Consider the following 24,805-nt stretch of genomic DNA (forward strand, 5'->3'; position numbering starts at 1 on the left):
TTATTTTAGAACGAAGAAAGTATAAAAAATTAGTTTTCAATATTGAACAACTTAAAAGAGGTCGAGTTTAATAATTATCATGTGAAGTGAATAGGGCCTTTCCAGATTCCTTACTCTAATATTCTAATATAACCCAACTGACCCGGCCCGTTTAACACGTTTAGAAATGTTTATTGTTTGAGGAAGCCGGAGGTAATAAATAGGAGTATATAATGCGGACAAAATGGCCAAAAAGAAATCCAGTACGAAAACTTTACAGATTTTGTTACCAACTGACAAAGAAGGAGAGAGAAAGAAGAGAGAGAGAGAAAGAAGAGAGAGAGAGAAAAAGAGGTAGAGAGAGAGAGAGTGAAGGTGGAGTGAAGTTTTTCTCAGAAGATAGCTATGGCGTCTTCAACAAGCGAGCAGAAGAAACCTGTGGTTCACGTAGAGTTCACTAAAGGCTTCAATGGTTTCGATAAGGTCATTCTTCGCCAAAGTCGTGGCATCTCTGCTGAGGTATTTTCTTTCTCTCTCTCTCTTCTCTATTTTGTACTTCGCTTGTATTTGCTGCATTTGATTTCAACTGCCGATTTTCCGGCGTTCTTGTCGTTTTTTTGATCTGTTTTGCGGTGAATTTGTGTTGATTTTGTTATATTACGTTTTGATCTTCTGAGTTCTTGAAGTTTCTTGTTGTTGTTTTGATTTTCTTGCGGCATTTTGATGTTAATCGGATCTATTATGCGTTTATTTGATCGGAAATTAGCTCGTTAGTTTTGTGATGGAATTGAAAATGGAGTCGCTGATTTGTTGCTGTTAAATCGCGAGATTCTTGAATTATCTGCATAATGATGATGTTTAATCGCTATTTTCGACTTAATTTGTTTTCGAAATTGCTTCAATTCAGTTGTTAAACCTTTTCGCGGCATTTGGATGTTAATCGGATTCTTGAATTTAAAAAGTGTTGCTACTTTTCTCATGTCCTTAATGTCGTTTATTTGCATAGTTTCTTATATTATTGTCCTCTTTTGAAGATTTACCTATATGGCGCTCATGTGACTTCTTGGAGGAATGAGCTTGGAGAGGAGTTGCTTTTTGTGAGTAACAAGGTGAGAGCGCGAGATCAACTTTTCTTTTGTTTTAAGCTGAAGAATATCATATTTTGTTGAAAATGCCTGTTGATCATACATTCTTTTACGTTATTATCCTGAATTTTAGTGTAGTATTTATTTGTTGACATTGATGGAGTTACATCTCTCATTTTATTGTTTGAATTATCTAATTGCGTTACAGCATTAGTCAATATTGATGGAGGTTTTAGTATCATCTGTGCAAATGCTGGATTTGATTTTCTTTTTTATCTTTAGTTTATTGCTTTGAGAATGCAATAATCTTGCTGGATGCAAAATCTTTTTAGTTGAATGATTTTGAAGTCAGTTTTTAACTTGCATCTGATTTTAGCGATATATGTTATCCTGTCCAGGCTATCATCTTCGAGATGATACACTCATTTTCGATATTATCCTGAATTTGGTGTAGTGTTCACTAGCTTTGTCAATGATGGAGTTATTTCTCTCATTTTATTGCTTGAATTATCTGATCGCGTTACAACATTAGTCAATATTGATGGAGATTTGAATATCATCTGTGTAAATGCTGGGTTTCTTTTTTATCCTTATTTTCTTGCTTTGGAATTGCAATTATCTTGCTGGATGCAAAATCTTTTCAGTTGAATGATTTGAGATCAGCTTTTGCCTTTTAGCCTTCCATCTGATTTTAGCGACATTTTTCATGCTGTCCAGGCTATGTTTAAGCCCCCAAGAGCAATTCGTGGAGGCATACCATTATGTTTCCCTCAGGTATGTGCTTCCTTTTTTCCCTATGATATTATATTTTGTTTCTCCATCTCTCGCCATCTCACACCTTGATGCTATATGGTACAGTTCAGCAATTTTGGATCCCTTGAGGCTCATGGATTTGCGAGGAACAGAGTTTGGATTGTTGATCCGGAGCCACCACCACTTCCAACAAGCTCACCTAACAAGGCTTCTGTTGATTTGCTGCTGAAACCCTCTGAAGATGATCTGAAGATTTGGTCTCACAGGTACAGATCCCCTTCGTCTGTGTACATGAATGTCTGAAATTTGGTGCAGACAATAAGGTTTACTTCAGATTTGTGCTCTTAGTCACAATCAGGGACCAGAATGCATTTCTTCTATTTGTTAGTTAATTATGATCCTGTACTTACTGAAACTACTCTTATCTTTTGTAGTTTTGAGTTTCGTCTGAGAATAACCTTGAGTCCTGGAGGAGATCTGACGCTGACGTCACGAATTAGAAACATCGATTCAAAACCGTTCAGCTTTACATTTGCTTATCACACCTATTTCTCTGTTTCAGATATCAGGTATTATAGCCTTGTGCCTGATTATTTAGCTTTTTGGTTTCCCCATTTTTATCATTATGATCTGGATGATGCCTCTTATGTTTTATTTTATATTCTCTTCCCTATGGTTGAAAATATGATATATTAACCTGGTGAGGAGAGAGCTGCAACACTTTTTTTTTCCCTTGTCCACCTTTATCGATAAGTCAGTCTCCCTCAAACTAATCTAGTACAAGAGTAATCATGCTTATTACCTCTTCTGACTTTGCCATTGCATGTTGCCGGATGACTGGGGGTACATTGTTCTGAACTTGAAGAGGAAAACAGGAAAAGGCTGTGATAATTTTGTATTTTTATAAATATTTCTTTTTATGTGTGCCTTTTGGTATTGAGTGGCTGGTTGAATGTAATTTATAGTTCCAAGCATGATGAAAGCTAATGCAAGGTCAATATAGGTTAAAATAAATGGCAAGTATGACAAATTTTGCCTATGATTAATGGAAGTTCTGCCGTTCTGGTCATAGAGTAGCTGTGCCGCATGCCCTGATGCCCATAGGATATGGTTAACAAGCTTCACGTGTTCCTAACTGTTTCACAGCTGAGGGCTACATATATGCATGTATACAGTTTATTTACCTGTGTTTGGTGCTTTTTTCATTAGTAATGCTTTCTAAAAGCATCTACTGGCCTACAACTTGAGAACAAAAGAGGTAGAGAAGCAGTAAGTGAGAGTATGAGATTCAATTTAGTACACAGATAAATTAAACATTAAAAGTTACCCATTGCTGGTCTTGGCGCTTTGTTTTGAAAATGAATGAATCTGTCTTGACATGGTTACTATTGGAGCTTTGTGCTGTCATTTTGTCTTGAGGGTTTATTTTGAAGGTGCTTTTAGGTCCTTACCAGTTAGTCAGTGTTTGCAAATTGATTTCATAGTTGGATAATTGGATAAAACATATTTGCTTGAAGAAGGGCCAATTTCAAACATCATTATTACGAAGCATGCAGATGATATTAGTTGTAGATCAAATTTCTGTGTGAAGAAATTGCATCAAGATCTTGCCTTATGAGTTTGGTTGTTTGTATTCAGTGAAGTCCGGGTAGAAGGATTGGAGACTTTGGATTACCTCGATAACATGAAAAACAGGGAGCGCTTTACTGAACAAGGAGATGCCGTCACTTTTGAAGGAGAGGTGAGTGTTCCCTTTCTTCTTTTTCTTCAACCTTTCGTCTGTTAAAGTATGAAATTTATCAAATATGTATGTGTATGAATAGATTGACAAGATATATCTTAGCACGCCCACTAAGATTGCAATCCTGGATCATGAGAGGAAAAGGACATTTGTGCTTCGTAAAGATGGACTACCAGATGCTGGTAAGAAAAAATATTTAATCCTCTTTCATTGGAAGATCTCATAGTATCATTCTTGTTTAGTTTATTATCGGAAAAAAAAAAATTATTGCGTGCAATAGTAGCAATAACAAATGGATATCTACTTATTCACTTCCCTTTCATCTGGCAAAATTTTCTGTATGTAGACTATGTACCAACTCAATTCTTTGTTGTTTTAGTGAGTATCCGTAGATGCCTGTGGATAAAACAAGACTTTCCAATATATATGTTCTGTTCCCTCTAGTTGTACTCTTCTGAAGAGTATGTAGTACACTTCTGCTCTCAACTTTATGAAGTAATAATGCCTGTGAACACAACAGAAACTCTCAAATAAAAGAGAGAAACATATATTATGTTCCCTCTGATTGTTCAAACTGCAGATTGGATGTTTTAGGCAAAATATACATGAATCTAGGGACTACAAACGTAGTGATTTTTCTCCCTGAAGTCGGTGAACTAGTTTTCTCTTCTCAGAAATTAATGTATCATTCTTTCACAATGTGAGGTTGGGTGGATAGTGCGTTTTTGCGCAGCTGTAACAATAGTTTGAAGAGTTATATCAAATTCTTTATTTGCTTAAGTTGAAATTCCTTGAAATCATTGACTGGTCTTAATCGTCTAATATTATCATCTTTTGCAGTGGTATGGAATCCTTGGGACAAGAAGGCTAAAGCCATGGCTGATTTTGGAGATGATGAATACAAACATATGCTGTGTGTGGAAGCTGCTGCAATTGAAAAGCCAATCACGCTCAAGCCAGGCGAGGAGTGGAGAGGCAGGCAGGAACTATCTGCTGTTGGATCTAGTTACTGTAGTGGGCAGCTTGATCCTCGGAAGGTTCTAATGGGAGGCTGAAGCTTTTACTGTTGTCATTAACATCCTGTACAGGTTCTTCCCCGAAATCTATCTCCCTTTAGTCGTGCAGATTGGCTAATCACATTTAGGTTTGTTAGGCTCTGTTTACAAATTATTGACTGTACTATATGCGTTATTACAATAACAATCTCTAATTCTCATTAAAGGTAATTTTGCTTATATGCCTATCTTCTTAGTCCATTGACTCGCTGGATGTAAATAGATTCTTGGGGACTTTTGTCTGACAGAAAGAAATTTTAATGCAGAGGAAGGTTTATTTCTTGTGAAGCTTGCAATTTCCCACGGTAACTCTCACTTAACTTTGGGGGTGGAGGGGGGGGGGGGGGTAGTTCATTTTGTGGGAAATAGGACTTCCCAGTTCCCACAAAATGTCACTTTCCGTGTTTATGCCAACCAAATAACTTCACAAACTTTCACTTCCATGCCTTTTCTCATGTCGACCAAATAAGCAATAAGGCTAGGGGTATATGGGAAATTTCGTGTGCTGTGGGATTATTGTATTCAGCAGGTTTTCTCGTTCACTTAACAAGCAGTTATGACTTCTCAGATATGCAAATGACTCATATATCTGTGATGTATGCTTTTCTTATGTTTGGATCCTACTTTCTTGTTGCTTTGTCACTTGATTCTATCTCATTAAGAATAAGATAAAATCATCTCATCTTCTGATTTATTTATTTTTCTGAGGAGGGATCTAAATTTTCTGATACGCTTTTGATTGTTTTTCCCTTTTGTGCAACAGATGTGTCTATGTGGTGCTCTTTGCATAATGAATTTGGAGCATTGAGGTTGGATTCATGCAAGTTACTTCATCAAGTCTTTCTTTTCCTGGTTTTCCTACAAACGGGTATATGGCGGATTATTGAGTTGAAAACTTGGTCGAATAATGTTCGTAACTGGGTGACTATTTTTGGTGGCATGTCAAAGCGGAACGCATGTGCAGACTACTAGAGTCAATACACCACTAACTGTGGTTATAAAACTTGCATCATGTAATATCTTGCTTTCCCTCTTTGACATAAATTTTGAAAGCATGGATCTTGAGGCATATAAATTTCTTTTGACAATTTATACGTGTCCTTTATTGTTGTTGAATCGCGTTTGGGTTCGTAGCTCGATGGTTGCATATATGCTATAATATGTTCAGGAGTATTATTGGGGATAATGCCCTAAATGCAGGAAACAGATGAAGTTGATCCAGTGATCTTATTGTCTTCTCTAAACTGCGTAATGCAGTTATGTTTGTTGCTTTGCTTATAGGTGTCTTCCTGCAGTGATGATATTTATAGTGTTTTCCGTCATAGTCTTGATGATTCTGGTTTTAATCATTTTTCTTAGTTTGCTTTGTAGAGAGGAAAATGTGACATGCCTCTCTATTAACTTTTATATTAGGTTTGGCCGTTTCTTTTGCATATCCCAAGTACAAAATTCAATCCAAGGAATTTGATCTTGCATATCCCATTACGATTGATTAAAGCATAAGCTAAATAGAGATTCAATATATGGTTTTCATATTTTAGTAAATTGTAAACATGCAAAATGTGTAGTTCCTACACTCCTTGGCTTCTTACAAGGATGAGATAATTATAGTCATGAGAACTTCTATCTACTATGACTGTTACCTCCAAATCCAATGCTTAATGTCAAATCCAACTCACTACTTTTATCACTACCATCACCATTGATGCTTAGCTTGCCAAACCCCACGGGACTGGAGCAACTATCGGACTGGCGCGCATGCGTTTTGACGTCAAAATAGTTTGTTACAGGTGATCTGCAGGCCGCCGCAGCAGTATCAGAAGAGCAACTCCCACCTTTACTTTGCCTTAATGAAGTTTGATCGTCATCTTCTTTCATATTATAAACTTGTGCAACAGTAGGTTTGGAATAGTTTCCTAAGTGATTTAGATAATTGGGAGGTTGTTCTTTCGTTTCTTGATTCAGCTCATCCATTATACTCCTTTGTACACTGTATACCCGATGCAGCTCCTTAACCTGCAAGAAAAAATATTCCAAGTTTATTGATCAAACCAATGGTGCAGCCAACTATTTTTGCCTCTACACTCCCTAGGGGACTACATCCATGCTCAACAAATCGTCGACCCTATACCTCACAAATAATGCCCAATTTATGCATTCTTTCTATTACGGAGGAAGTATATGTACTCTACATTACCTAATAATTCATCTTTTTTTTGACAACTTAGGACACGACATTGTTTAATATAAGTACCTAAATCGAAGCCAAGGAGGTAAGGCTACTTCATCACAAATCACAACAAAAAAAAAAAACCTTTTTTATGTTCATTTAGAGGTATCCACAAAGAAGAAAACATATTCGGGATATTTCATTAATGTATTACTCCACTCCTTCATATCAATTGATATGTTTTGATTTTCACACATGTCAATGCACAATTTTGACAATTGATATCTTGAATCATCTATTAGTAATAATTACAAAAAGTTGGTATTTGAAAATACACATAAGTACAAATCGAACAACATGTCATAATACTAACACTTGTCTTCTACATTAGTTACATATATATGGTCAAAGTAGGCTTGTGAATGTGGACATAGCCAAACTGTATCGATTAATATGACATGTTAAACCATCACTACCATGTATAAGCTACCAAGCAGGCGTTAAACGGTTGTAAAAGTTGTTCTTATGCCCATTCAAAGCCGTGGCAGTTCTTAATATAGCATCCCATATCCCCTTGAGCCATCCCACGACATTCGGTGCACGGGTCCCGTCGACGTTCAAAGGCGTGACTTAACCTTCAATTTTGACCGCTTTATGGCTCCTCATGCCCGGTCATATTTTTCGCCGAAAAAAACCTTCCTATGGGGTGCAGCACGACTTATAATGCATCTCGGGTGCTTCACACCATCTGAATTGCCCTAGAATGCCACCAAACGACCCATTTATGATTATGTGGTGAAGCCATGGAATGGCCCGAAACGGTCGTAAAAGCTGTTTTTATTCCCGTTCAAAGTCGTGGGAGTCCTTAATATACCATCCTATGTCCCCTCGAGACATCCCACAACATTCGGTGCACGGGTCCCGTGGACGTCTAAAATCGTGACTTATAGCCTTCAATTTTAACAGATTTAGAGATTCTCCGGGCCTGGTCAGATCTTTCCCCGAAAACTTTCATATGTGGTACGACATGATTTATAATGCATCCTGGGTGTTTCGCACCATCTGAATTTTCCCAGAATGCCATCAAACCAACCATTTATTATTTTGTCGTGCAGCTACGGAATGACCCTGAAACGGTCGTAAAAGCTTTTCTTATTCTCGTTCGAAGCCATGGGAGTCCTTATTATACCATCTCATGTCCCCTCGAGGCCTCCCATGACATTCGGTGCACAGGTCCTGTGGACGTCTGAAAGCGTGACTTATAGTCTTCAATTTTGACCGTTTTAGGGCTCTTCCGGGCCCGGTCATTTTTTCGCCGAAAACCTTCCTATAGGGTGCGGCACGACTTATAATGCATCCCGGGTGCTTCGCACCATTTGAATTGCCGCAGAATGCCACCAAACGACCCATTTATTATTTTGTCGTGCAGCCACGGTATCACCCTGAAATGGTCATAAAAGTTGTTTTCATTTCCGTTCAAAGTCGTGGGAGTCCTTAATATACCATCCCATGTCCCCTCGAGACATCCCACAACATTCGGTGAACGGGTCCTGTGCACGTCTAAAAGCGTGATTTATAACCTTCAATTTTGACGGTTTTAGGGCTCCTCCGGGCCCCGTCAGATTTTTTGCCGAAAACCTTCCTATAGGGTGCAACACGACTTATAATGCATCCCGGGTGTTTCCACTGTCTGAATTGCCCCAAAATACCACCAAACGACCCATTTATTATTTTGTCGTGCAACCACGGTATGACCCCGAAATGGTCGTAAAAGCTGTTTTTATGCCCGTTAAAAGTCGTGGGAGTCCTTAATATAGCATCTCATGTCCCCTCGAGGCATCCCACAACATTCGGTGCACGGGCTCCGTGGACGTCTAAAAGCGTGACTTATAGCCTTCAATTTTAACCGTTTTAGAGCTCCTCTGGGCCCGGTCATATTTTTCGCCGAAGAACTTCCTATATGGTGCGACACGCCTTACAATGCATCCCGGGTGTTTCGCATCATCTGAATTGCCCCAGAATGCCACCACACGACCCATTTATTATTTTGTCGTGCAGCCACGGTATGACCCCGAGATGGTCGTAAAAGTTGTTTATATTCCCGTTCAAAGTTGTGTGAGTCCTTAATATACCATCCCATGTCCCCTCAAGACATCCCACAACATTCGGTGAACGGGTCCAGTGGATGCCTAAAAGCGTGATTTATAACCTTACATTTTGACGGTTTTAGGGCTCTTCGGAGCCCGGTAATATTTTTCGCCGAAAAACCTTCCTATAGGGTGCAACACGAGTTATAATGCATCGCAGGTGCTTCGCACCATCTGAATTGCCCCAAAATGCCACCAAACGACCCATTTATTATTTTGTCGTACAACCACTGTATGACCCCGAAATGGTCGTAAAAGCTGTTTTTATGCCCGTTCAAAGTCGTGGGAGTCCTTAATATAGCATCTCATGTCCCCCCGAGGCATCCCACAATATTCAGTGCACGGGTCATGTGGACGTCTAGAAGCGTGACTTATAGCCTTCAATTTTGACAGATTTAGGGCTCCTCCGGACCCGGTCAGATTTTTTGGCCGAAAACATTCCTATAAGGTGCGGCACGACTTATAATGCATCCTGGGTATTTCGCACCATCTGAATTGCCCCAGAATACCACCAAATGACTCATTTATTATTTTATCGTCAAGTTATGGAATGACCCCGAAACGGTCGTAAAAGCTTTTCTTATGGCCGTTCAAAGCCTTGGGAGTCCTTAATATACCATCCCATGTCCTCTCGAGGCATCCCACGACATTCGATGCACGGGTCCTGTGGACGTTTAATAGCGTGACTTATAGCCTTCAATTTTGACAGATTTAGGGCTCCTCTGATCCCGGTCATATTTTTCGTCGAAAACCTTCCTATGGGGTGCGGCACGACTTATAATGCACCTCGAACCATCTGAATTGCCCCAGAATACCACCAAACGACTCATTTATCATTTTGTCTTGCAGCTAGGGAATGATTTCGAAACGGTCGTAAAAGCTGTTCTTATCCCCGTTTTAACTTTTAACCCGTGGGAGTCCTCAATATACATCCTAAGTCCCCGCAAGGCATCCCATGACATTCAATGCACGGGTCCTGTGGACGTCTAAAAGCGTGACTTATAGCCTTTTATTTTGACCATTTTAGGGCTTTTTCAAGCCCAATCATCTTTTTTCGCCGCAAAACCATCCTATGGGGTGCGGCACGACTTAAAATGCATCCCGGGTGCTTTGCACCATCTGAATTGTCTCAGAATGCCATCAAACCACCCATTTTTTATTTTGTGGTGCAGCCACTGAATGACCTCGAAACGGTTGTAAAAGTTGGTCTTATGGTCGTTCAAAGTCATGGGAGTTCTTAATATCTCATGTCCCGTCGATCCATCCCACGACATTCGGTGCACAGATCTCGTGGACGACTAAAAGCGTGACTTATAGCCTTCAATTTTGACCGTTTTAGGGCTCCTCGGGGCCTGATTAGATTTTTGGGCGAAACACTTCCTATGGGGTGCGACACGACTTATAATGCATCTTGGGTGATTCGCACCACCTGAATTGCCCCAGAATGCCACCAAACGACTCATTTATTATTTTGTCGTGCAGCTACGGAATGACCCCGAAACGGTCATAAAAGTTGTTTTTATTCCCGTTCAATATCGCGATAGTCCTTAATATACCATCTCATGTCCCATCGAGGAATCCTACGACATTCGGTGCACGGGTCCCGTGGACGTCTTAAAGCGTGACTTATAACCTTCAATTTTGACCGTTTTAGGGCTCCTCCACACCAGGTCATATTTTTCGACGAAAACCTTCCTATGGGATGCGGCACAACTTATAATGCATCCCGATTGATTCGTACCATCAGAATTTTCCCAGAATGCCATCAAACCACCCATTTATGATTTTGTGGTGCAGCCAAAGAATGGCCTCTGAACAGTCGTAAAAGTTGTTCTTATGTCTGTTCAAAGTCATGGGAGTTCTTAATATATCATCCCATGTCCTCTCGGGCCACCCCACAACATTCAGTGCACGGGTCCCGTGGACGTCTAAAATCGTGACCTGTAGCTTTCAATTTTGCCGTTTTAGGGCTCTTCCGGGCCCGGTTATATTTTTCGGCAAAAACGTTCCTATTGGGTGTAACACGAGTTATAATGTATCCCGGGTGCATTGTAAGTCTTGCCAGCGTTCATGGTGAGGCTTCTCCATCACAATTCACAAAAAAAAAAATTGTCTTTCTGTTCATTAAGAGGTAGTGGAAAGCTACAAAGAAAAAAACAAATTCAGGATATCTCATTAATATATTACTCCATTCGTTCATATTAATTGATACATTTTGATTTTCTCGTATGTCAATGCACAATTTTGTCAATTGATATCTTGAATTATCTATTAGTAATAATCACAAAAAGTTGGTATTTGAAAATACGCATCAGTACAAATCCAACAACATGTTATAATACTAACATTTGTCTTCTACATTAGTTACAAAAATACGGTCAAAATAGGCTTGTGAATGTGCACATAGTCAAACTGTATCGATTAATATGAGACGTTAAACCATCACACTACCATGTATAGGCTACCAAGCATGCGTTAAAGTAATGTACTTTCTCCGTTTCATATTACTCGTTACACTTCTCAATTTACAGATTTCTAGGCAATTTTTGGAGAAAAAAGAGGTAGAGAGTAAAGAAAAAGGACTCATATGAGAGGAGAGAGATCGAGAGAGTTTATTGCCCAAAAAAAAGTGTAGCAAGTAATGTGAAACTTCCCACAATGAAAAGTGTAGCAAGTATTATGAAACCGAGGAAGTAAGAAATATAGCACACCTGCAGTTTGAAAGTACAATCCTGCATCAACATTGTCCTCATGATAGCTTGTTTATCTTGCTGCTCGAGTTCTGGTCCTTCTGGATCCATCAATCAATTCCGAGGATTCGATCTCGTGACCTCAAACTCTCCTCGAACTTCTGCTGCAATCCTTGTATATAGAAATACTGCTGCTAAACAATGGACTGTGTATGGGAGCTTAGTTTCCATATCTGCAAATTTATGAAATAAGAAATGATCAACATTTTTTATGTATGGCAATATGGCATGATACAGTGTAACTAGGCTAGATTAGAACAACTTATGGGTTAGAAAAATAATGTCAATATACATTTGAGTACATATCATAGATTTTTTTTTTTATCCATATGAGCCACGAAAACAGTACAAAGAAAGGGAGGGGGAATTTGAACATGTGACAAAGTACAGATCATAGATGTATGTGATATAAACTTGATCATTAAACTACATAAATGCGTATAAATTCATATATATATATATATATATATATATATATATATATATATATATATATATATATATAAAGCATACTTTTGTTACCTTACAAAAAAGGGAGTCTGAATCTCAAGATAATGTGAAGAAAATCAGTTAACATACTCTTAGGAGTCTAAGTTAATCTTAGAACTTTCTGAGGGTTGGTTAGCATAAAAGAAAGGTCATTACACAATATTTTAAGAGTAAATAAGAAAAAAAAAAGTTAATAAATTAAGGTTAGAATTTAATAATTCTAGTTTGACAACCTGTGGATTTGAAAAATATACTTTATTTTAACATAGTAGTAACTTGGAATTTGATCTAGTGCAAGATTATCAAATTAATTAAGATAGCAAATCAAAAATAATGCGTGAACTAAAGATTCTTCCAGATTTATTCCCATGATGATGTCCAGTGAACAAGATATTCCATACAGCTAATGTAAGAGACAACAAATCATAGTCCAACCCATTTAAATGAGCGAGCAAGCTAATTACTTTCTCCGTAATAAAATAGATTGAACGAGACACACCCTCCAAACATGGCCCTATAAGCGTCGTGTTCCAGATTTTTTTCCAAGCATGATGCGGAGAGGAAGTCGATGGATTGGACGACCGAAAAATAATCCCCAAATATGGCCCTATAAGCGGAACGAACTGAATATTTCCCATCCTTCTCAAGATCCTTAAAAATAGTATCCATAGGAAATCGATGACTCAACAGGATACTCAATGTTCTAGCTTGTTCGCGTGATTGGATGAATAAGAGAGCCAACATCAAGGTCCGAATTAGAGTCTTCCATAGGAGAAACAATCGTCGGGATTGATTGCTTGGAACCCATGCATCTTTTCACACTTTGACACTTTCATCACTACTCATCTAGCCTCCCAAATTCCTCTCCATGTATAACTTGGTGAGGAAAATTGAATAGTTACAATAATCTGCTCAAGTTTTATAAGAAAGAAGGTTAAAAGTTGAGTGATATTTTGGTGATTTTTATCACATTAAACTTACATTTGTCATTGCCTATTACTTTCGCTATCTAAATTTGTTCATATTGTTTTTCATTAGGCCTTAAAGTTACCCCATCACAAAACATCTCATCTCTTAGAACAGTTGTATTGGGTGAGAATAAAATGAAAATTTGTAAAGATAATCACATGTTTAGGATTGAAATTTCATTATCACAATAATGAGTAGAAGAATACATACGATCTCATTACCATTACCATCATTTAGTACTGCCTATTAAACAAGCGTTCATGGTATTTGATAAAGCCCGCAAAGGAATGAGCTCGAGAGTTTAACCAGTTTGATAGATGGCAAAAAAGTAGACAAAAAGAAACTTGAAGACACAATTCCAGCTGATATTGTTATAAATCTTCAAATAACCTAATCCACAAAAAGAAGTGGTCAAGAAAATGATAGGCCACATCTCATTTTGATGGAAATGTGGAAAAAATAACTGGCAAAACGTGCACAATCCAGCTAAAAATCTCGAATATTTCATTTCATTGATACCCTTCTCCAAAGATAAAAATCATCCTATATGTACAATGTCACTAACAAAATCATCTTCATCATGCTCCATAATTCACCTTACAAGTGGTATAAGCAAATATTCTGCGTAAAACAGCTGCAACCAGAAACAAAAATTTCATAATGGTTATCTATGCAATAATCTTTGGGAAAAGAATGACAGTCATGAAAGATAATAAATTGTTGGAATGATTGAAAACGAAAGTACCAAAATTAACATCATACCTACAAATTATTAATGTCTCCTAGACTCCTACATACATTGTTTCTCATTATAGTAACGTGTAGTTTGAGCGAATTGCAAAGGTCTAAGTTACATGTAGGCAGTCGACTATCTTATGGAACCTATCTCGGGGTGTTCCCTTATTCGCGTTTTTAAGGCATAAGATTAGTAACTTCACTTGTGTAGGCAGTCGACTATCTTATGGAACCTATCTCGGGGTGTTCCCTTTTTCGCTTTTTTAAGGCATAAGATTAGTAACTTCACTTGGTGTGCATTCACACCAATTACTAGTGAGAATGTTGAAGGACCCAATCTCATCTATTTTTTCGGGTTCATCAAGATAAATTGTTATATAGAGCACATAATGGCACTCTTTCTCCACCTCTAGCTTCTCTTTTTTTCCGAGTTGTTAGTAACAAAGACTTTTGGGATATATTCTTGCTCGGGGATTCCTAGTAGATTAGGCCAAGGGATGCGAATAACAATTTGTGGTGAGAGAAGCAAGATGTGAGTTGTTAGGTTACACTAGTTAGGGTTTGGGTCATCTCCTTTGAGAGAAGGGTGTCCTAACTCTACTCATGTACAAAAAAAAAAAAAAAAAAGTTAGGGTTTGGGTCAAGGCACTGTTTGCATGATTAAGAGGGATCTGAGTCATAGGGTAATTTGGTCAGATCGAGAGATCTTGAAAGCCTTGTAAATCATTGTATCATACACATCGTTGGAACTCCTAAAGAATTGTTGGGTGGCTTTTCTCTGGATCCTAGGGCTTCCACATTAGATCTTCTTAGTGTGTTCACTATTATTGTTTCTTGTATATGTTTCGAGTTATTACTTGCAAATTCACAATGGGATACGTCAACAATCCCAACAAAACAAACCTTGAATGGAGCTGGGACTTATCACAGCAAATTTACAGTGTAAACAGCATTCTGCCTAGAATACTGATCAATTTAAATATAAGATGGGAAGCAAAAAGGATCATGTCTAGCAATGAGGTTATAAATCTAATGTTGCATATAAGATCCATCCCCTCATGAGCATGGCCTACCGAAAAAATGCATGGCTCAAATGATCTGCAGATTGGGATGTGCACAAAGATCGATGATACAAATGTCATAGGAGTATAATCCTTGGGGATGAGGTTTTCTGGATTGGGTGGGGGCCGGGGTACTTGTTCAGCTGATGTGATGTAAATTTCTCAAATCTGAAACCCTGCATTTTATTAATTCCCACTTCCTAAACCTAATACTTAAAAGACATATTTGTTGAAGGAATTGAAGTGAAAACTCAGTTCCTAGACCATGCCAGAAAAAAAATACACAAGTTATTTCCCCTTGTTGGATCAGTAACTCAGGGCACTAAAAAAGCGAGTAGGTATCAGAAAGAGAGGAGAAGGATTACAGCCTCAATGCCTTACCTTCCATATGAACATGTAGAAAGAAGTTATTGCAGCTTTCTTGCTCAGATCAGTGGACTTAGCACTTCTCCACAGTAAAGCAGCCAATATACTGTGACCAGCAACCTACAAGAATGGAAATGAAGGAACAAGGTCAACCTTTTCTTCATCCCTACACCCCATTCTTTAAAGTTCTAAAGAATGGATTGCACATAGCACTTCTATAAGTTTTTGAACCCTCAGATAACACCTGGCAGAGTTGACCTGAATTCAAATACCCAAATTGAGACGCAATTTAGACCCGAAAAAACAACCCAAAACGACAACCCAAAATAAATCAAACCTAACTGAAACTGACCTGAAACTAACTTGACTCTATACCTGATTTGACCCAAACCAAAAGTAAACCGATAACCAAAGTGACCCAAATAACCCAAATTTATTTGAACCAAATCATTTTAACAACACAGTATTGTTCAAGATTAATTAGAAATATTTTCATAAAAGTAGGAATAACTCAAGTGACTAGAGGGACAAATGACAATTTAGGTATATATATCATATTATCATGACTCAATCTAACTAAAAAACGAAATTGACCGTATATTTGACCCCAAAACGCGTACATTCAAAAGATGAGCAGATCCAACTTCCAAGATCCAATATTCACCCGATCTATATTTACATGAAGCCCCAACCCGATACCAAAATGACCCGAAACCGATCCTGATGTAAATAGACCTGAAATGACCTGACCCAAACCCAATCCGAACAACTCGATTGCCAGGTCTACTTGTGCTAACCACTTGATCTCTCCTTTGCAAGGATCACGTCAACTTGTACACTTTCCATGTTAGAGTTTATAAATACAAGTAAAGACGTCAGCAAACTTAAAAGTCAAAAGCATCAAAAACCAGACCTACCGTGACAAGTTTGCTCCAGAGAAAGGAAGATGATGCCCCGACTAAAATGGCAACAGTGTAAGCCATTTGAAGTAGTACTATACAAATCCAAAATACCTGTCAGATTTACAATAATTGGGAAAAGTTAGGTAAGCTTGTGCACTGCAAATGTTATGTAGGGTATGAGTAATTAAAAACTAACCCGTTTTTGACCCAGTCGTACTGTAAAGGATTTGATACCATATATCTTATCACCTTCCATGTCAGGTATATCCTACATATAACAGCAGTAGAAACCTGGACTTGAGCATTCAACATTGAGAGCATAATGTACTGGACTCAAATTAAATCACAGGAGTGGCATATTTTAAACTGTTTCCTTTAATACATCCTTCCTTTGTGCGTTGTCGATTCTATGTAATAAGCTGAATTTTTGAAGTCACTCTACTGACAAAGACAATGCAAGTTGAACAACTTTCAGCAATGTAGATAATTTTTGAAGTCACATCAAAAGCAAGTCAGCGTGAACCCAAACAGGTCAAGTGTATGCAGAAAGTTCATATTATGCAAAAAGAACTTCTAACAGTCAAATTTGCAGTAGTAGACCATTGTAAGGCCTATCTAGCATCCTACATCCACCTATCAAACTTCAGTAACTTTTAATTCTCTAGAAATAATAAACCACTCGAATAAGGACTCGTTTAAGTAACATAGTCAATGCTGCTGCAACCTCCAAGTTGATCCAGCAATGTAATACAACATAGACAAGGCACAAGCTGATGCACATTCTCTGAGGTGCTTGACACTCAGTAGCCGTAAATCTCTCAATTGAATCACTATTTCATATGGAATCCATATGGAAATGAGATTTACCTTAAACAATGCTATAACCACTGAAAAGAAACTCATAAATGCAGTTGCAAAAATCAATGGCCTGGAAAAAACAGCTGGCCGTCCAAAGACATGCATCTGCACAAGTTGTACGCAAACCAAACATCTTTAGAGATAGTAGATAATAAACAAAATTTTATGAAGTTAATGTATAATGAAATTATACTTTATTCAAATTCAAAAGCATTCTTATACAGAATGTATGCTCTAACAACTGTGAGTCAGTGCCTGCTGCATAAGCAATTTACCTATCTCAAGGACTCAAGCTGTACTTTAAATTTTTCCATCAGGAGTAAGGTGCTTAGGTTATTAGTCTTTACAACCTTCTTTATGTGGTGCTTAGGTTTTTAGTCTTTACAACCTTCTTTATGAGGCAAGGGGGAGCCGAGAAGTTTCATGTAAAGGGAAGAGGGGGGGGGGGGGGGGGTCAACTGCCCTTCCCGACGGGGAGGAGAGGCAAACACATATTTGGTAGTTGCAATTATGCGACAAGACTTCAAGGAGTTAGTATATTTTAGCAAATTGGCGAAGGAAACAGAAATTAACCAAAAAAGTTATGGACTTCCTGTGTTCCTTTTCTATTGCAACATATACCCATTTTGATAGTTTCATATTTATTGCAACACCTCTTTTGGTTAATAGTATTTGCTAGAATATGGAAAAGAGCCCTTGATTAGACATATGTATTTACTTTCAATTTTAATATGAAATGTTTTGCATAAAAGCTTGTCCAAAAGTAATTCTTCATAAGAGAATGCATATAAAAAAACCAAAAATAATTATGAGGGTCAAAGCAACACCTGCATGTGCAGGAAAAAAGCAATCTGAACAATTACTGCCCGAACCGCCAAGATGCACATTGCTGCGACGACAGCAAATCTCTTCCATCTCAGCATAGGCAGCTGAAAGTCCAGAGCAAAGACCGTAATATTAAAATAACCACTCCATATAACAGTTCAAAAATATGAGAAATAAAATACCATACTTATCAAACTATAAAGAAGCTGACACAAAATTGCAGAAAGGCCATGGGATTTTCTATTGATTCTTTCACGAAATTTCCACATTCATAACTGCAGTTTTTATACAATCTGTTTTAGATAATTTTTATGCAAATTCATATATCAGCTGGCTTTCTGTATGCGAAACAAGCAGCTAGATAAATACGAACACAAAGATATATATATTGTTTACAATTCTTTACTGAAATAATATGGACAAGAACCTTGACACTAGTCTTAGTTCTCAGGGTACCAACAATATTTTGAAAATTTGACCAATGATCACACCAGTTTATAAATCTCAGTTGCTATGATCAGGGGCTACAATGGTGTTGTATAGTCAAAGCAGAGTAAAAGCTAAGTGAACAGTTTCTAGTTAAAAGGTCCTTGTCACAGAGGCAATTCATTTGTCTGCATTTAAGAATTGGTTTGATTAGGTAGCAAAGGAAAACCATACATGTCCCAGACAATCCACTTAGCATTAAACATGTCTTACATTTATGGAATATGCTGTACCAAGCATGAAGCTGACAAAAAGAGCCCAGAATAAGGGCCATGAGCCAACAACAGACCAGAGCCAAAAACTCTGCACGACAGATGAACAAATTAATGAGAAAAATATTTTTAAAAAAAAACTTATCCAAAGAAAACAAGTAGAAATCATCTTCAGCTTTGCATTCTTTGATTGATATGCCAGTAGACAAGTATGTTATCAAAGCATCATTATAAGATAACCAAGACAAATTTCTCATTTTTAATGCTTTGCCAGAAAAATACACCACCCAAAGTTGCAAATTGCACTTTTAAACTATATAATTTAATGGGAAGCCAGATGTAATCCCCTCAATACACTCCTTTTTCAGGCCGGCCTGTCAACTGCTAATTGCTAAGTGGTTAACATCAAAGCAGCTCCCTCATAAGAGGCTAATAGCAACTACCAATTGTAATTATCTTGTAGTTTGATGATGCTGAAACCTGTAAGCCCGTGACGAGGAGAATTGTGGATGGGACAGAAATTCTATCGCTGATACCTCTATTTTCAAAACTGAGAAAGAAGCCATACCATGGATTCTCAAACAAGCAAAAGATCACAAAGTAAAGATCAGAAAAAGTTTATGGTAACTCTTGGTCTTGAATATCTAATGCATCCGCTAAAAGAACTGAGAAATGGTCCAGGTATACTAGCAACACAAACGATATCAAAAGTCAGAAAGTAGTAGCACTTACTGCATAATGCTAGGCGCCTAGGCTAATTTTAGATTATAAGTTATAATGTATGTTACAGGTCAACTCAATAAGATAGATGCATAACTTGGCAAACCTAGGACTACACTGTTAGACAAGATAAATCAAACTCAAAGAAAAGTATGATTTGACTCCTGAATTTTATTTAACAAACACAGGAGTGCATAATCCATGTGTAGTACATCATGGAGATCTGATATACCTTCTCTGATATGCTGCACCTCGATCGTTCATCTAAAAAGCAAAATACAAAATTCTAGAACATGATAGATGCAGGATATAGTCAACTGTATTACCTTTTGATTGGATCACAAGGAGTCAGACATAGATAGACAATGACAGCACTGTTTGCTGTATTACTATTACATTAAGGTGTTACTTATGTAAATGTGGATATTAAAGGAATAGAAAAGCATTTATGTATTATTGTGGAGTAAAGCATCACTAATAATAAAGCTCAATGGATAAGTCTTCTTACTTCATCCACATGGTTTCATGTTCAAGCTATGTAAATTACATTCACTTTGGTAAGTGGCTGATGTGGAGGATGACAAGGCACATTTCCATTGCAAGAGGGAGGTGCCACATGGTGGATATCCTGACGTCCATGCGTCACAACAACTTTGGAAGGAAGAGGAAGAGCTAAAAGTGGAAAAGGGACGAACATTATTCTTTTATTGAGACAACACAAACAAAGCGGAAAGGATGGGGAGGGCCAAGCTGCTTTTCCAGTCCAAGTATTGACAACTTTGAAAAGATTTATTGTCAAAAAAGGAAGGAAATTTCCCTAAGGCAAGTAGGCAACACACTACCTCTCTTCTCCTAACTTCCAGACCCCCTCACCCACCACACTCTAATTTTGGTTGAAAACTCTGATATAGAGGTTTCTCATGTAGAATAATGAACATGGAATTGAGAAAAGAAACCTAAGATGTAATGAGCATAGATAGAGAAAACATGTGATATTATGCATGCAATGCATGGACATCAATGATGAAATATTGTCTACAAAATGATAGGGAGAACAACAAACAAAAAAGAAAATAGAACGGACAGGTAATAAAATACTTCCTCTACTCCACAAAGAATGCAACACTTGAACTTTCATGGTCTCCTATGCAAAACTTTGACCATAGATATCTTTAATTACGTATTAATAAAAAGATCAAAAAAAATTACAATTTGAAACTACACATTGACATGAATTTAACAAGATCTCACATGACCATATTATTATTTATGTAGTGGTGGAAATTTGTGGTCAAAGTTTGTAAAGTTTGACTCTAAATATGCAAGTGTTGCATTCTTTTGGAGTGGACAAAGTATGTCTTTAGTAGGCATCCCAGAAAGTTGGAAGCATATCCTCATAGGCTAACAGGAATCAAGTATGTTGGAACTTACCAATATGGCAAATGAAGTGACAATGAGGATACCAGTCCCCGTGGAATATTCGCCGGATGCTAATGGAAGATATGGCTTGTTTACCTGAAACCGTATATGGTTATAGACACATTTGATCACGTGTCATATGAACAGCATGTTAAAGGGATATCAATAATATTTACAGTATCACACAACAGTTACAAATACAGTTCAGTGATATACTTCGGGAAAGTATTGGCACATATTCCAAGTCTGCTATTGTACATATTACATAGAAGCAAATCAAGGTCAGCTATACACGATACCTCCTCTCATGGTTCTGTAGAAGCTAAGATTGTAATGCAGTTTTGTACATCAACTGACATCATTGTCGCAATAGCAATAAGTTTGCGTTCTCTCTCCAGCATATTCCAATATATGTTTGAAGATGTAATTCTCTATTATTCATCAGGTGGGACCCACCACTGGTTTATCTCTCAGGATATCAAGTGGTGTTTGTATTCCCGTGGGAGGGGAGAATGAGGATCAACCTTCTGACCTCAAGGGTAGAGGGGGGGGGGGGGGGGGGGTAGAAGCCACTGCTCCACAGCCCTTCCTCATACAGTATTAAAGATATTCTTGCAAATTTATGATGTTACAATGTAAGTAATCAAAAGGCAAGATAGTTTCAAGTACCTCCGTACCTTGTCTATCTCTATGTCAGATATCTGATTCAACCCCACAATATATATATTCATGAAAAGAGCAGCAACAATGGCCTGAAAAGGAGTCACAAAAATTTAATTGAGCAGGGGAAGCATTTTTTTTATAGAGAATACAATTTAAATCTGCCCAGTTAAGAACAATGACTACATATTCCAAGCATTACCTCAAACATTCCAGTGAAAAACACAGGCGACAAATCAGTAAGCCTCTCCACTGCAAGTAGAGAAACTGAAACTATGCTCAATGCCTGTCATCATATAAGAAAATATCCAAGCTTTACTAATTAGAATTCAAGAGCAAAGGCATATAACAAATTAACAATAAGAATGAACTAGGAACGCAGAGTTATGTCTTGTCTTAATGACAGTAAACGTCCAAAATTTAGAAAACTTAACTGTTCCTATGACCGTGTGAGGTCTTGAAAACCTATAAAAGGCATCCAGAAAGTTACTTAATGAATTCCAAAGAGTCTTAGAATCATAAACGTCAGGCTCAGATTCAAGCGGTTGTCCGCAGCATGCTACTACCAGACGTTTTCTACTATATGTTGGGCAGACTATAGATCTCTTCTGGCCAGTTACAGTCTGTTTCCCCACCAAGTGTCGCGGGAACCTCACACTACAAAATCTCTCCAAAAAACTCCATTCTTTAGACCTTGAGCCTTGGATTGCTAGATTAGAAACATCAACCTTATCATTAGTCTAGCACACATATCAACTGCAGACAATCAAAAGACACTTATCATATATTCTAGGACAAAATATTTAGTGCCAGAATATGGTCACAATCCGCATGGCCAATTATGCTAAGTTTAGCAAAAAAATCTTATACAAGGCCGAGTTACAATAATATATTGTAAAACTGGGATAACTTCTCTATTTTAGGGGGTGATCCCTTAGTACGTATAGAGATAATATTTAGTGTCTTACAACAAGTTACTGTAAGTGGACTTAACATAAGACTTGTTAAAGTTTCAATCTGCATCCTCCATAATATATGTTTTTGTTTGGTTTCAAATTTAAGGACAAAATCATTAGTAACTAGTCTAGGGGTGATTAACAGGTCGGTGTACGTCAGGTTCGTGATCTTGTGGATAGTAAATAGGTTTCAGAACTTAATCCTAGCACATCCTATTTACTAGGGTTATCCATTTAACCCGTTTAACCCATATATCTAATTATTCTTATACTTGAATTAAGCAAATTATTTTTAACTAAACACAATCACTATATCAACTATGCATGATTAGAATTTTTTTTCAAAACATCATGGTTAGTATTTCTTAATTCTTATATCTTTCACTATTTTTACATTCACCAATATGAGCTAAATCAGTTAAAACATGTAAATTTTGTAATCGTCAATCCTAACCTAACCTATTTAATCGTTCGTGTGGGTTATTGAATCCAACCCTAACCCGCTATATTTTGGTTCATTTCTGGGTGTGGTGAGCTTTTCCCAGCACTATTTGTACTACTAATACTAACTACACCAAATAAGTATCCATAGTACTATATGAAAAACTTCCACTACAATTACTGCTTTAAAAGTTCAGAAAAACCATATGAAGTTCATTTGTTACACTAACTAAACCAACATTTAATTTAATGACAAACAACAAACAACCATCACAATCTTCTACAGTATGTTCTACTTTACTAATTTAGAAACAAAATCAAGCAGCAACACACCTAACTAAACCCACATTTCATAAACATATTATCATCAATATGAACCAACAAAAACAACAATCAAACTTGAAAAAGGCAAAAATAAGGACACCCACAAAAAAAAAAATTACCCAAAAAAGCACATCAAGAGAATAAATATTTCAAGCAACACCCACAAATGGAAATAAAGTAAAGGACTTCAAGTTCATAAATTTATCTAAAAAAGCAGTAAATTTTTCTTTTTTTAAGATTAAAAACATACAATTTCTGAGTGAAGGAAGATGAACAGTTGCTGGAAATGTGTGCAAAGATTTAGATGGTCTTTTCAATGAACCAACTAACATTGAATCCATTAGTTTCTCAATCTCTCTTTTTCTTTCTTTTGCTTCGGAAAATTAGAAAGAGAAGCACCACAAAATTTGATGTGAACGCTTGTTTCCAGTTGTAGTTGCTACTCTAAGACTGAGTAAAAAGAGTGAGACTTACAGACACTGACGAGGACACTTGTCTTAGAAATTAATTGCATGAAACAAGTATCTTCTGGTGTCGTATACAAGTATTTTAGTTCTATTTTTGTAAGGTAAGGAAAAAAGGTGGAGTTAGAAGATCCTCCTTATGGCCGGCAAAATTGACACGTACCCGTTGACCCAACTCGACTCGAAATCCATTTTCACCCGAAATAACGACCCGAATATGACATGAAATCCGAAATAACCTACCCGACCCGAATTAAAATAGACCTGAACCCGAATCTACCCAAACCCGAATCTACCGACCTGAAATGACCCAATAATGATGACCACAACCCAAACCCGACCCGAAAAGTTGTCATATTAGTTACTTTTTAATTAAATTTAAGGAAAATATTGTATTGAAATATTATATATAATTTAGCCACTGTCCATGAATTCTTTAATCTACTCTCATTAGTTTTATATGTGTTTTATTTATTAGGGAGATTGAAAACCCGATCTAACCCGATCCGTTTTAACCCGACCTGTTCCAACCCGATGCGATATGACATGAAATCTCATGGACTCGATATTGACCCGTACCCGAACAAAAAGTTGACCCGACCCGTTTTAACTCGACTCGTACCCGACCCGTTTGCCACCTCTAAATTCCTCCTCATGAGGGGCACCTTTAACACATTGGTTATAAGAATAGAACAAAAAGCGGAACTATTACAAAGATTAATATGGAAATAATTGGCAACTAAATGGCCTACGTTGTTAGTTGTCCAATATGTTGCTCGTTTTGCTTCACGATAGATACGTTGGATATGAGATGAGTTGAAACACTTAAGAAGAAAGGATGTATCCTTGATAATAATGGTTATTTACTCTAAAGAGCCAAGGGAGTCTAATATGAATATGAAGAAGAGAAATAGCTCTTAGGTCAACATTGACTCAAGCAGGTCCGAGAATATATCATCAACTGAGTTTGTGTTTAAATTTTAGTCTTACTTCTAGAACATGTCATCAATAGCTCTTACGGAATCTAGTTATTCACGTCTCAGAGTTTGTGCTTAAGTTTCAGTCTTACTTCTAGAATATATCATCGATGGCTCTTAGGTTGAGAGTGGAGTACACATTAGAAAAACGTTTAAGTATTGAAATGTTACTAAATAAGGTAAAAATTTAATGAAAACAAGCAAGTTTTTCCCATGATAAAATAATTTTTGAAAGATATTCAATAAAAGGCATATATTATT

General features: G+C 37.3%; 3 protein-coding genes across 6 annotated transcripts; 1 reads left to right on the forward strand and 2 right to left on the reverse strand.

Moving 5' to 3' along the window:
• The first annotated feature begins 234 nt into the window (after positions 1–234).
• LOC104902386 (putative glucose-6-phosphate 1-epimerase) lies at positions 235–5,701 on the forward strand. Of its 3 annotated transcripts, none has more exons than XR_007269012.2 (9): positions 235–498; positions 1,014–1,088; positions 1,782–1,838; positions 1,923–2,083; positions 2,252–2,386; positions 3,456–3,558; positions 3,641–3,740; positions 4,399–4,702; positions 5,377–5,701. XR_007269012.2 is itself a non-coding variant. In XM_048634844.2 (9 exons), the coding sequence occupies exons 1-8, from the start codon at positions 385–387 to the stop codon at positions 4,611–4,613; spliced, it is 960 nt and encodes a 319-aa protein (XP_048490801.1). In that variant the 5' UTR covers positions 235–384; the 3' UTR covers positions 4,614–4,640; positions 5,377–5,701. The 3 variants fall into 3 exon arrangements, 2 of the variants coding, with proteins under 2 accessions (XP_048490801.1, XP_010688451.1); XM_048634844.2 differs by having other exon boundaries at positions 4,399–4,640; XM_010690149.4 differs by having other exon boundaries at positions 236–498; positions 4,399–4,646.
• Positions 5,702–6,158: 457 nt separating this feature from the next.
• Positions 6,159–11,849, reverse strand: LOC104902492 (uncharacterized). The gene is made up of 2 exons (XM_048634845.2): positions 11,642–11,849; positions 6,159–6,629 (listed from the first exon to the last, which is right to left on the reverse strand). The coding sequence occupies exons 1-2, from the start codon at positions 11,729–11,731 to the stop codon at positions 6,237–6,239; spliced, it is 483 nt and encodes a 160-aa protein (XP_048490802.1). The 5' UTR covers positions 11,732–11,849; the 3' UTR covers positions 6,159–6,236.
• Positions 11,850–13,501: 1,652 nt separating this feature from the next.
• Positions 13,502–23,652, reverse strand: LOC104902388 (homogentisate phytyltransferase 1, chloroplastic). Of its 2 annotated transcripts, XM_010690150.4 has the most exons (12): positions 23,354–23,650; positions 21,817–22,091; positions 21,585–21,668; positions 21,400–21,474; positions 20,735–20,818; positions 18,585–18,674; positions 17,888–17,989; positions 17,070–17,165; positions 16,399–16,470; positions 16,218–16,313; positions 15,316–15,420; positions 13,502–13,772 (listed from the first exon to the last, which is right to left on the reverse strand). In XM_010690150.4, the coding sequence occupies exons 1-12, from the start codon at positions 23,442–23,444 to the stop codon at positions 13,731–13,733; spliced, it is 1,212 nt and encodes a 403-aa protein (XP_010688452.2). In that variant the 5' UTR covers positions 23,445–23,650; the 3' UTR covers positions 13,502–13,730. The 2 variants fall into 2 exon arrangements, with proteins under 2 accessions (XP_010688452.2, XP_010688453.2); XM_010690151.4 differs by lacking the exon at positions 20,735–20,818 and having other exon boundaries at positions 23,354–23,652.
• Between the last annotated feature and the right edge of the window lie 1,153 nt (positions 23,653–24,805).

This window comes from Beta vulgaris, chromosome 8, assembly GCF_026745355.1.
Source record: "Beta vulgaris subsp. vulgaris cultivar EL10 chromosome 8, EL10.2, whole genome shotgun sequence".
Lineage (NCBI taxonomy): Eukaryota > Viridiplantae > Streptophyta > Magnoliopsida > Caryophyllales > Amaranthaceae > Beta > Beta vulgaris.